At 53.8% G+C, this 13,270-nt stretch overlaps 1 protein-coding gene and 1 long non-coding RNA gene across 12 annotated transcripts in view; one reads left to right on the top strand and one right to left on the bottom strand.

Moving 5' to 3' along the window:
- The window catches only part of EBF3 (EBF transcription factor 3), a 115,943-nt gene extending 109,589 nt beyond the window's left edge, over positions 1-6,354 (top strand). For 2 of the 11 annotated variants that reach the window (XM_047760679.1, XM_047760669.1), the window contains exons 14-17: positions 750-938; positions 1,331-1,528; positions 2,477-2,589; positions 3,673-6,354. In XM_047760679.1, the coding sequence (XP_047616635.1) occupies positions 750-938; positions 1,331-1,528; positions 2,477-2,589; positions 3,673-3,690 (518 nt within the window). In that variant the 3' untranslated portion in view covers positions 3,691-6,354. Of the gene's footprint in view, positions 1-749; positions 939-1,330; positions 1,529-2,369; positions 2,590-3,672 lie in introns of those variants that run through there. The other 9 variants (XM_047760675.1, XM_047760673.1, XM_047760677.1 and 6 more) reach the window with 6 other exon arrangements.
- LOC125115922 (uncharacterized) lies at positions 6,306-13,221 on the bottom strand. The gene is made up of 2 exons (XR_007132205.1): positions 13,165-13,221; positions 6,306-7,188 (listed from the first exon to the last, which is right to left on the bottom strand). It is a non-coding gene; the product is annotated as an uncharacterized LOC125115922 (long non-coding RNA).
- Positions 13,222-13,270: the final 49 nt, after the last annotated feature.

Below are 13,270 nucleotides of genomic sequence, written 5' to 3'. Positions count from 1 at the left end.
TTACTGGTATTTGCTAGAAGTTTCCTTGGTTGGCTCTATTGTGGCTTTGCTTTCCTGGAAAGGCTGGGATACGCTGTAGGATAGCTGTGACCTAGGGAGCCGATGGGACCCTTCCTGGGTGCGTGTCCCCGGATGGGGGGCTGGTTTCTGAGTTGGGAAGGGGTATGTGGGGAAAGGCGCCCGTTGCCCACCCCCGCCTCGCTGCATAGGCAGTGATCTCAGCACACGCCTCCCCTGGCTTCCGCTCACCCTCATCCCAAGGAGGGAGGGGGTCTCCCGCTCCCTGCTCCCCCCGCTGACGGAGATAGCCTCCGTCGAGACGAAGACCCCCAAACAGCCTTTCCTGGGGAGTCCTGGCCACAAACAAGCTCTCCTTGTCAGCCCTGGCATTTGAAGGTCTGCAGGGGCCGACAGTTCAGGTAGTGGGGGGGCGGGGGAGGGGGCAGCCCAGGAAGCCGAGCTGTGGATAATTGCTTCTAAAGAGAAACGTGAGAGCAGCTGAGCTGACGTTCGATCGAAGCGCGTGCGGGCCGCTGTCGAGGCCGCGGAGACGGGACGGGGCTCGGCGAGGATGCTCGAGCAGGGCTGGCGTGATAAGGTTATCTGAGCTGGCGAGAGGCGCTGGGGCTGGAGGAAGGCATACGGTCAATTAAAAATGTTTACTATATGATGGAGATTTGCGGGGAGCCCCCCCCCAAGTGTCTCTCCCTGATAATAACGTTATTTTTGGCCGGGGGGGGTTTTAACAGTCGGCTACAGTCGCAATACAAGCAGCGTGTCCCCGCGAGGCTACGTCCCCAGCAGCACTCCCCAGCAGTCCAATTACAACACAGTCAGCACTAGCATGAATGGATATGGAAGTGGCGCCATGGCCAATCTAGGGGTCCCGGGCTCGCCTGGATTTCTTAATGGCTCCTCCGCTAACTCTCCCTACGGCAGTAAGTGTCTGTTTTTGTCACACGTCATCACCCAGATTCATGATCGCTGCAGAGTCACATGTGTGCGTTGCTTGGATGTTCTGTGGTGTGAGCTACTGGCTAAAAGGAAGGGTGGCTCTGGAGGCTGGGCGTCCACGGACCACAGTAACTTGGCCCCAAGCGGCTTGGGCCCCACGCGGTCCCATTGGAAACCCAAACGAAATCGGCACCAAACGGGGCCGCCCGATTGGAAACGAAAGTCCGACAGAGAGTCGCCCGTTATCCAGAGCGCGGCCAAGCCAGAAACCTCTCGTGCTTGCTCTGCTGGCCGAGGTCCCAGGCGGGCCCTGGGGCTCTCTGTCGTGTGGCCGTGCCCGGCGTCGCGCGTCCTGACCATGTTTGCTTTGTTGCAGTAGTGCCGTCCAGCCCCACCATGGCAGCCTCTTCGGTCACCCTCCCTTCAAACTGTAGCAGTACACACGGCATTTTCTCATTCTCACCTGCCAATGTCATCTCTGCAGTGAAACAAAAGAGCGCCTTCGCGCCCGTGGTCCGGCCCCAAGCCTCCCCTCCTCCTTCCTGCACCAGCGCCAATGGGAACGGACTGCAAGGTGAGGGTGCGCCGGCCTGAGGCCGTGGCCGAGGAGCGCCCCGAGGTCCCCGGGGCAGGCAGGCCGGGCTGGGTGAGGGCCTCTCCCTGGGGGGCGGGAGCGCCGCCCCTCCCGCAGGCACCCCCGGCTCCAGGCCGGGCAGCCCCGGCCGTTGCATGCTCTGCTCTGTCCGCCAGGATGCCACACGGCCCCCACTCGCGCCCTCTGGGTCCTCCTCCTCCCAGCACCACCTCAGTGTCCTCGTGGTAAAGCAGCCCACACCACGGGGGAGAAACGGGACGTGGTGAAGGCAGCAGGGGCCCGAGTTCCGTCCCGTTCAGCCAACAGCGAGGGCAGGGGCCAGCCTGGAGCTCCGGGGCCCGCAGCCTCCGTGTCACGAGGCCGCGGAGCAGCCCAGGCCTGGGTGGTGGGTCACGGTGCCACCCGCAGAGCCCAGCTCCGGATCTCGGCCCGCCCTGCCCGCGCTCATCCCCGGTCTCACAGACCGCGGGGCCCACGAGGCCGGGTTGCCCTTGGCAGGGCGCGCACCCCGCCCGGGGCCGTGCATGCACCAGCTGGACGGAAGCTGGTCTTCGTAGGCCAGCTCTGTCAGAGACCGAGGGAGAAGGTCCCGCCCGAGGGCAGCGGGAGGCCCCGCCTGACACAGCTGCCCACAGACAACGGCCCCGCGGAGCGGGCACCCGCGTCCGCCCAGTGCTGGGCCCTCTGGGCAGTGGCCCGGGGGGGCGAGCGGCAGGCGGGGCCGCGTGAGGGCCCCTGGGCCTCGTGGGGTTGCACGTGGCTCTCGGTGACGGAGGCCGCAGGCACTGAAATTAAGTGGCCGTCGTCTGGCCTCTTGCAGACACCACGTTTGGTATATGCTCTTCCCGGTGAAAAGCAAATCCAGTTACTCCTTTAAAAAAATGAATCCATTCAACCAGTATTTACTGAGCGCCTACTATGTGCCAGGCTCTCTGCTGGGTGCTGAGGACGCTACCGTGGAGAAGACAAACTGGCCCTTTTGTGAAGTCGGTGGCATATTTCACTTTGATGAACTAATGCTCAAAAAAGGAACTGGAAAGGTATCAGTGATTTGCAATAATTGTCTGCACAACACCTGTTAGCCCATGAGAGGGACGCCCAGCCCCGAGGGGCCGCCGACTGGCCTGGGAGCCGGCAGCGGTCACCAGACCACAGTTGCTTCAGCGGCAGGGGGCCAGGTGCCACGGCCCTGCCCGCCGTCCGTCCATCCATCCGTCCGTCCACGCGGTGCCGAGGCCCGTTGCGAGTCGGCGCCGTGTGTACACAACAGGTCTCCCAAACCATAACGTTGTAACGGTGAGTCGGAGGTAAATTAATATTGTTGCAATTAATGACCTGAGAAATTGAAGCTCCCGTCACGACATGAACAGACGTATTAATGCTCATACATAAATTAATGAGCTCCACCACTCTGACCAAAGTTAAACAACACGAAAGTTAAGAGATTTTTAAATTGCATCTGCACCAGGAGTTCACTGGGAAGCTCTGCCGCCCTTGGCATTTGAGTGCGAGTTTCCTGTTTGCTTCCGAGAAGGGACACGCTCCCTAAGGTGGAGCTGTGACTCGTGTCTCTGCGGGGCCCTGGGCCCTGAGCGTGCAAACCAGGTGGGCTGTGAGTGGCTTTGACCTTGGCGAGCCCGCGACTCACCATTACGATACAGAGCGAATGGCAGGAGGGCCAGGGCCAGGGCTGAGAGCAGAGGGGAAACCAGGCATGTCCAGTTTGACCGAGGGGGCCCGAGCGGTGCCCGGGTGCCCCTGGCCCGAGAGCCGGCCTTGGCTGGTGTCACGGAAGTGACCGGGTTGGTTCACGTCTGTCGACGGAGGTGGCCTCTAGGGAGTCTGGGCCTCCGTCTGCTCTGAGCCAGCCACCGAGAGGTGTGGGCAGTGGCCCCTGCGCACGCAAAAGGCCAGCAGCCTTTCCCTCGGCCCCGTGAGGCCTCTGAGGAGGGCCGCCGTAGGCGAGGACTCGGGGGGCTGTCCCCGCAGGCACCCCCGTCCCATGCAGTAGGTGCCCTTGACCGAGCCCACGGCTGGTCAGCGGAGAACACTGTTGACCGCAGCCCAGGGAGGCCGGCCCGCCGCGGTGAGAGGCCCCCCTGACCTGCCCCCCTCTCTTTCAGCTATGTCTGGGCTGGTAGTCCCGCCAATGTGAGGTTACCTTCCGCCACGCCCAGCATATCCCAGGATGGACTTCAGGGGACACGTTAGTGCGTGCGACTGCTGATGGAGTCAGTACCTTCAGCAGCACATCAGCAGCGGCTGAGAGGCTACCAGAGACTTTGTTTAAAGATTTTATTTAAACTAGTAAGAATCGACATGCAAACAACCTACTTCTTCACGAACAATTCCATTTTACTGAGCGAACTTTTCACATTTCCCAGTCCTGAAGATTAAGGAAAACAAAGCGACGCCTATTTTGTATAAAGTTTCCGACTCCGTCTTGGCTCTGTCTAGTACTTGCTATGTGTTGGGAGAAGCTCTGTGAATGCACCGTTTTGATTATCATGAAACACTGACGAAAAATGCCTCCAAACATTTTTCTGTACTCATACTTAGAGTCACAATGGTTGTGTATCTCTCTATAATGTGAAATATTTTTCTGTGGTGAGAAAAGGGGGGCCAAGGAGGTCTGAGCCATCAAACTGGGAGAAAGGGAGACTGTGTGATGAGGAGAACGGGGTGGCAGGGAGGGGGGAGGGTTTCCCATCGCTTAACTTCATCTTAATGAAATGAAACTTTGTAACTTATTGTAGTTAGAAATTGTAACTTTGATATTGAATTCTCTTGCCTTCAACAAGCACACTGACAGAGAAAAAAAATGCTACTGTCTGTTGGTGAAACTATTCTCCCACTGCTAGAGCTTCCTGTTAAGCAAGTGTGATCTGCGACTTTTTTTTCAACTTTTGCTAGCACTGTATACTATTGCATTCTTAGGCTACTGTGAGGTCCATGTTTCTTGTACCAGAAATTGTCCTTTTGACTTCTAGATCCTTCTTCCCCGATGTGTTTTGTATGTGGTTATAAAATTGTAGACTTTTGTGATTTTGCCAAAGTTGTAGCTAACTATTTATACACTTGTCTTGAATTTTTTTCAGATCCACTTCAATATTTAGAGAAAAACAAGTTTTATTCCTTATGCATCTTGTAAGGAATAAAATGGTCTCCATCCAACACTTCCTTTTCCATGAACACTTGCTGTTGCGAAGGGACTTTATTTTGTAACATATCAATTATAAATATTGTATTTATCTTTGAAATTTTGTACATTGCTTTTCCTGCCATTTTTTGTTCCTGTTTTTTTTTTATCTTTTCTTTTTTTTTTTTCTTGTCTGTATCGGTTTTTCGATCATGGCCTGGTGTTGCGATGCTGGGACAAGAGCATTAAGCCAAGAACTGTCTGTTTGATCTGTTTTGTTCGCTGAACCAGCATCCCTGCATTTCCTTTGTCCTTCCCAAATTTGTCTTTGTTTAGACTTCTCGTCATTTTTTTTTTTATTTTGAGGAAAAGTCAAATTCATTGTTTATTTTTATATTATTTTTAAGTTATCTGAACAAATACTTTTGAAGAAAAAAAAAAGTTTGTTGTATAGTCAAAACATAACGGTGCCCCCCCCAACCCGGCTGTGACAAATCCTAGTAGAATCCGTGCATGTGAAACGGCCACGAAGAGGTGACACCGTTTGGGGCTGTGTCCTTATTTTATTCGTTTTTTTTTTTTTTTTTTGGTAGAATGTAAAAAGTCATTTTAGCTGCCACTCATGACTTTGCCACATAGCTGAACTGTGTTTACTGGAAGAATTCAGAGGCCTAAAGTTTAAAATAAAATTTACTTCTGATGTTTTAATTAAAATGTTTGCCACATGAACTTCTCTGATGCCTTAAAAGTGGACTTCTTTAAGGAACCTTTGTGCTATTTTATCACAGGCTTATACCACAATTGTTAATCAATATTTCCTTTGGAGAGTTATGGTGTAAACACACACACACACACACACACACACACACAAAAGCACAAGCCCGGTGATCCACAAGTCCCTCCCTCCTGGGCCTGGTTCTGCTGCATCCTGCCTTCTCCCAGGCCCCGCTCAGAGGCAGAGAGGTTTCTGGGGACCCGCATCGGCCCCTCATTGAAAATTCCTTTTTAACTTTTGCTGTGATCAACCCCAACAGCACACTGCCTGTCCCTTTTCAACGGGAAGGACCTCCTTCAGAGGCTCGACCTATTCGTGCCAAACCCACGGTGAGACCAAGCGGGTCGGCTGTGTTCCCTTCCCTTGGCAGACACGGCACAGCCAGCATCTGGCAGACTGCAGCAGAAATCAGATCTCAAACAAAAAGGAGGGACTTTTTCAAACTTTCTTGACAAACCCCCCAGTAAAACAACGCAGGACTTAAGAAAGGGTCCGTGTGAGGGACGAAATGAAAGGAGCCGAACGTCCCCCGGGGTGGGCGGGTCACACTCTGGCCCCGTGACGAGCCTGAGAAGTCACTTTGGAACTAAATTGCCTCCGTTTAATTTTGTCTAAGGAAGGGTCTGACCCAAGAAAGCAAGCTCCCGTGTCCATGGTATAGGGACGTTTGCAAGTCTTTCCGCCCCTGCACTTGGTTTGTGTTTTAGGTGAATTAGTCGCCCTCATGGCTTCATTGTCTCAAAACCGAGAGCGCCACTAAATGGTAGATTTTACTGTTAAAGACCCTACAATAAGATTGTTTTATCTGTACATTTTTTCAGATATTTAACTGTATAAAAATGTTCATTTTACACAATATTTAATTAAAGTATTTCTTGTCTGTGAATTTCACTTCGGGTACCGTGATCTGTTGTGCTGCTTTGCACTGGCCGGCTGGACACGCACCAGTCACGGGGGGCAGGGCGGGGTGGGGGCCGTCGGCGCGCCCTGGACCCCGGCGCCCTCTCGGCCGAGGTGAAACCATTCATGACAGAACCTTCTCCAAGGTTGCCCACCGCCCAAGCCTCATCCAACCTGCATGGAGACGTTCTTGTTCCTTGCGTGGCTCTGGTCCCCAGACGTACACTGCACGCCCGCTTGACCATCTGGTCATGACTCTGGGTCAGACCCAGGGCCACAACAGCCCTGTGGCTCAGAGGCAACCTGCAGGTTCCCAGGGGGCTTGGCCACTGCTCCCCACCGCCACCCCTGCCCCTGGGCCTCTGCTTCGGAGCCCGAGGCTTGGCAGATTGACCACAAGGGCTCGGCTAGTCCAGACATGCCTCTGTCCCTGACACCGTGCTCCACCAGGGCTCCGTGCAGCTTGGGAAGGCGACAGACGGACGGACGGACAGGCAGGCAGACCCCAGTTCCTCGTGCTGGCGAGCTCTGAGCTGAGGGACCCATCACCAGCTCCAGGTCCGCTGCGTGGCATGACACAGCCCCCACGGCCCCGGGCTGCACGCGGGTGTAGCCAAAGGCGCGGGCTCTAACGGGATGGGCCGTCAGCAGTGGGTTCTGGTTCACGCAGCCGCGTTCGGCTCCCCGGTGTTCCCTTGCATTCCAGACTTTTCCTTTTCTCCTCGATGAAAGGCTGGTTTTGCATGTTTTGGCTTGCAGCTCCTAACACATCCACGTACGTGTGATCCAAATTAGAGCTCACAAGTGTTGTCTTAATTACTTGTTCTGCTGAGCAAAACAGGAAACAATTATTCAACACATAAAGAAACTTGTGAATACCTTTTTCTTCAGTCAACGACAATCGGGTTCCTTTGACTGCATTCTCATTTCAGCCTTAAAGAAACAGCAAGAAAGAGGCTCACGGGGTCCGAGGCTGCAGCCTGGCCCCTCCCCGCCCCTCCCCTCCGCTCCTGCCCCCCGTGCTGGGGGCCAACCTCATCTCCTCCCCTTCTCCAAGCCGTGCCAGCAATGCCTGCTCAGGGCTGGGTGGGGGCCGGCTTGCTGGGGCTCTGCGACCCAGGGGGCGGGGGGTGGGGGTGGCAGTAATTTCATGTCTGTGTTTTGAACCCAAAGCGAGAACTGCATTCTCTCCAAATGTACGCCAATTATTGTCAGGCCGCGTCTATGGTCTTTCAAGCTTTTAAAGATTATTCAAAGCACTTGAAATGGGCTTCAATCTAATGCCTCATTTCATTGCATTAAACAGCCTAGTTAATCAAGAATCGATATATTCAAAGGGCAAGGTTATCTTTTGTCTATAAGGGGTGGTGTCATTCTGAACCTTTTATAGTTCAAATGCTGAAAAAGACCTCATGAAATCCATACTCATCAAGTGTGTCAACAGGAGCAATAAAGAGGCCCCTGAAAGGAAGGAAAGTGCCCTCCTTTAAAACAACTCCAGCCTTATCTCCTTGCTCGGCACCCGGGGAAGTCCTCGGAAAATGTCAATTTCTCATCAAGACAAGGGGCTGCCATGATCACTTTTTCCAGGGCACACACACAATTAGGAGGAGGCCGAGGCCCCGCCGCCGCAGCCATTTGCGGCCCCCCGTCCCCACGAGCGGCGAGCCCCCCGCCCCCCGGCAGATAATAAGCGTTGTTGATAACTCAAGTGTCAATATGCCGAAGAGCGAGTCCTGAATGTGAGTCCTTGTGCTTTGAGCCCGGCCGGCCGATCCCAGGCCCGATAACGGCGCAGCTGCCAACGGACACCCCGGGTTGGGCCTCCCAATTAATGCGATGAATAAACCACACAAAAGAGTCGGGCCGCTCCATCCTCCGTGAGACAATCCCCCGCTTTACCCTTCAAGGGTTCCTTTTATGCTGGAATAAGGTTGCTTTTAATGAAATTTAAACTCATCAGAGGAAATCAAAACCCTCCAATCAGATTACAAATTGATTTTTTGGTCATTTGTCATTCCCAGCATAGGGCCTCGGTTTCACGGGGAGCGGGCTGCCGTCTGGGGCCCGGGAGCCCACACGCACCGTGCTCCCAGGCCCTGGCCCCGGGACAGACGGGCGGGCCTCCCGACCCCGTGCGGACTCAGACGCCATCATCTCCCCCCCCCGCCCAGGACCCACAACAGCAGCAGGTGCCCGACGGCCCTGAGTCCAGCTGAGGCTTAACCCGAGGCCGCCTATTGCCCTGGGGTCCTGACCTACTGATGGCAGCCAACAGAGGTACGTTCTCTTGGGACGGCAGGACGTCTGGGTTTGGGTCCGCCACGTCCTGAGTCTGCTCTGTGCCACCCCACACGGAGCACATGGACCATCCAGGTCCTACGGCCAAGAGCTCACGACGCGATCGAGAGAAAACGTGGCCAGTGCTACCTGGCCCTCCAGACTGGCCCAAAGCCTCACTCTTGTCAGGGCCTGCCCTGCCTCCCAGCAGGGTTGGGGGACCGGCCCTGTGCTCCCATACGCACAGCCACTAGCCGCTGCCCACCCTCCCCAGGGGTTCTGCTGTGCCCCGGAAGGACTTTGAGCTGTTTGAGGACAAGACGAGGCCTTCCCACCCCTACATGGAGGGCGCTGAGTCAAGGCTGCAGGGAGTCAGGATGGGTCTGGGAGCCCACTTCACGCCCCCGGAAGGACGGGGCAGGGGATGGGATCGGGGCAGGGTCTGTTTCACGAGAGGAGTCAGCACCACTTCTGATCCAGGATTCCTCTGGAGCCCCCTCTGCAAAGGATCGCTCAGGGGCACAGAACACCCTATGCCTTTCCAAACAGCAGGTGAGCGTCATGTGTCACCCACACTCAGCACCTGGAGGGTCACTTGTCACACCACCTTGCTTGGCCATCCTGTGGGCTCTGGCTGGGTCTGGGCCCCCTTTCCCAGGTAAGGGAACCAGTCTGGAAAGGGCAGACAACCCGTAAGGTCACAAGGCTGGAAGGACCAGGGCCAGATGCCAAATAAAGTCTCCTGTCTCCAAACCCTCCACGCTTCCCACGGTGTGGGTTTCAGAGACCTTCAGGAACGGAAGGGAGAGGCCACCGGCACAGAGCGAGACCCCTGCCCGCCCCCAGGTCAGGGAGGACACACGCCTGGGGACTGAGGGGCCTGACTCAGCCGGGCCACCTGGACAGGCTGTGAGAGGGAAAGCGGCTTGTCCCACCAGTGTCAGCTGGTGGCTCAGGGACACAACCGATACTTTAGGACACAACGATGTCTCAGACTCAGGAACCTGAAACCAAGGGCAGAGGCTCCTGTCCCCAGGGACTTTGCAACATACCAGGAGGCCAGCAAAGAGCTGCTTCCCTAGAGCTTTATCCTGGTGTTCTCAATTCACTACGTGGTCTGCACGGCTGGGAAACGGGATGCCTGTGGGTGCCAGGAGCTGCCTCCGTTCCACGTGGTAGATGCAGTGCAGACCGGGCAACAGGCTGAGGGCGGGAGCCATTCATACAGTGCAGGGACAGGAGGGGATGGGAGGGGACGAAAGGGTATAGGAGAGAGATAACAGGGGACAGAAGGGGACAGGAGAGGGACAGGAAGGGAAGGGAGGAAGCAGGAGAGTGCAGGAAGGGGACCGCAAGAGAACAGAAGAGGACAGGAGGAGGACAAGGGGAGGCAGGGGGACAGGAGAGGGTCAGGAGGGGACAGGCTGGGGCAACTGAGCCATGCCAGAGGGACTGGGCTGCAGGACCGAGTCCTGTGGCCAAACCCCAGCAGGGCTCAGTAAAAGCTGGTTACCTACTGGCAAGATGACAATGGGGACAGGATAAGGAGGAAGCCAGGGACGTGATCAACAGTGAAGATGTGGCTGGCAGAGGCTGAATGAGCCACAGGCAAGTCAGAGGCACGGGTCCAAGCAGAGACAGAGTGTCGGTGGCAACACAGGGGTCCCACCTCGCTGCCCCCACAGCCACACCCAGCACCGTGCTGATGGTGGCCGTGGACCAGGGCTCCCTCGCCCGATGGTGGGCTGTCACCCATGAGCTAAGACCAGACCCCAGGCTCAAGTTCCGGCCGCAAGAGGCCGAGATCTTCATCGCCTCCTTCCATGACTGCGGGGCCAGCAGAGCCCAGGCCGGCCGGGCGGCCGCCGGGAGAGAGAGAGGGCCTGCAACAGGGTCGATGTTCTCAACACGCAGTGAGCTTCTGCAAACCGGTAAGACCGACGGACGCTGGAGACAAACGGGCCAACTCAGGCAGCCCACAGGGAACAAGCTGAGAGAGCAGGACACTTGGGGTATAAATTCAACCTCGCTTGGAACATGCACACTGAGAAGTCCCTGCTGTGGTGCAGCAGGTTAAGGACACTGCATTTCTGCTGCCGTGGTGTAGGTCGCCGCTGTGGCTCAGATTCAGACCCCAGCCTGGGAATTTCCACATGCCCTGGGTGTAGCAAAAAAAAAAAAAAGCCTACAAATTAAAATAATGAGATGAAATTTTTTTCATCTATTAAACTAGAAAATATTTTTCTTAAAAGCTAATATTGGAGTTCCCGTCATGGCACAGTGGTTAACGAATCTGACTGGGAACCATGAGGTTGCGGATTCGATCCCTGGCCTTGCTCAGTGGGTTGAGGATCCGGTGTTGCCGTGAGCTGTGGTGTGTGTCGCAGATGCGGCTCGGATCTGGCTTTGCTGTGGCTCTGGCGTAGGCTGGTGGCTACAGCTCCGATTTGACCCCTAGCCTGGGAACCTCCGTATGCCAGGGGCCCTAGAAAAGGCAAAGAAAAAACAAAAAGCTAATACTCAATCCTAGAGGGAGAAGCGGGCATCTCAGATTTGTAGAAAGAAGAGTAAATGAGTAGAAACTTCTGGAATCACTCTGACATATCAAGAGACTTCGCAGCGTTCACATCTGTTGACCAGTAATTCTACTTCTTGGACTCGATCTTAAGGAAACTACCGGAGATCAGGTCAGACGTGAAGCACAAGACTGCTCACCCCTTACAGATGTGATAAATTCATTTGAGTAATAATAAAAAAAAAAGACTGCTCACCTCAGTGACACTTATTTGTTAAAAACTGGAAAGAACCGGAAGTCTAAAAATAGGAACTGTTAATTGAATTATGCTATAGCCATAGAATAGAATAGTACACATTCTATCAAGCCATTAAGATGAGGCTTTTGAAGGGTGTTTAATGAAATGGGAAATACTAATGACATAAAATTAAGTGAAGCAAGCATATGTGTGTACACACACGTACACACACACACATATATACATACACAACATCATTCAAATTTGTAAACTTCTATGTAGAGAGAAGATTTGGGAAAAATACTAGGCAGAATTAGAGCAGATTTGGGAGGGGAAAGCTCATATGCCTATTTTCCAAGTTTTCTGCAAAAGAGACATGCAGGGTCCTGCAGCAAATGTGCTGCCCAGGCTCCCAGGGGGACGAGGCCCCCATGTTGCTGACTCGCCCCCTGCCTTTTGCTGCAGCAGAGGAACCAGGGGCACCCATTTTGGGGCCAAGCAGGCTGTCCCCAAACCCTGAGGCCAGACACACTGGGGGTGCTGACCCTGCAAGGCCGCATGGAGGCAGACCACAGGCCAGGAAGCGGGTCCATCCTCAGAGTGTGCGGGACGAGCAGAGGACCCAGGGCCACAGGGTCCACGGGAGACAGGGCTAACGAGAGGTCCTACAAAGCCACCCGGACGGACTCCCTGCCCCTGTTTTCCCAGCATCCCCTGGGGTCTGATACTCACTTTACTTTTACCTGAACTTTCTTCAAGGGATTTCTGTTGCTTGCGACCAAACAATTAGTGACCAGAGTAGGAGAAAATTATTTTAAAATGAATGCTAGGAGTTCCCGTTGTGGAGCAGCAGAAACGAATCTGACGAGGAACCATGAGGCTGTAGCTCCCATTCGACCCCTAGCCTGGGAACCTCCATATGACGTGGCTGTGGCCCTAAAAAGACAAAAAGACAAAAAAGCAAAAAAAGAATGGTATAAAAAAATCCAAAAGAATTTACAAAAGAGTACATTTGGTAAGTGAAATTTAGCAAGACGGATGAATGCAAGGTCAATATATAACAGTATTTCTATAACAATAATAATTCATTGATGGAATTTAAAAAATTACGGAATTTACAACATTGTAAAAATATCAAAAGCTAGAAAGAAAACTACTCAAGTTATACAAGACGTCTGCACACGAAACCATAAAATTTTTGAAAATCTTAATAAATGGATGCAAGGTACCATATGCATAGATTGGAAAATGGCATACTGAAAAGATGCCAGTTCTCCCTAAATGATCTATAGATTCAGTGTAATCTCAGGCCCACTTGGGTTGGGGCTTCACATATGAACTGGGTTGAGGGTACAAATATTCAATCTGTAACACTATGCAAACAAGATTTCTTATGCAACCGTTGTAATTAAAACAGTTGGATATGAAGCAAGAACAGACAAATACCCTAAAGGAACAGAAGGTCCAGAAGCAGACCGACCCCACCAACGTGGCGGTCTGATCTGCAACAAAAGTGGTGCTGCAATGCAGGGGGGAAGGGTGGTCTTTTCAGTGAGTTGTGCTAAGCGTGGGGACATATGCATCGGGTACATGGAGTGACCCCCCCTCACACATGTGAGAGTGTGAACCAGGAAGGCTGGGGACCCTCAGATGTGATGACCCCCCCCAGCTATGAGAAAGAGAGGAATATTTTCAGGGACAAAGGGAAAAGGCAGTGTTAAAAATCAAAGCCAAGAGGAGTTTCCATCGTGGCTTGTTGGTAACAAACCCGATTAGGATCCATGAGGATGCAGGTTCCATCCCTGGCCTTGCTCAGTGGGTTAAGGACCTGGTATTTCCATGAGCTGTGGTGTAGGGTGCAGATGCAGCTCAGA

This window comes from Phacochoerus africanus, chromosome 15 (assembly GCF_016906955.1).
Source record: "Phacochoerus africanus isolate WHEZ1 chromosome 15, ROS_Pafr_v1, whole genome shotgun sequence".
Taxonomy (NCBI): domain Eukaryota; kingdom Metazoa; phylum Chordata; class Mammalia; order Artiodactyla; family Suidae; genus Phacochoerus; species Phacochoerus africanus.
Note: the sequence above shows the minus strand (reverse complement) of the source record. Positions and strands in the feature narration are given on the sequence as shown.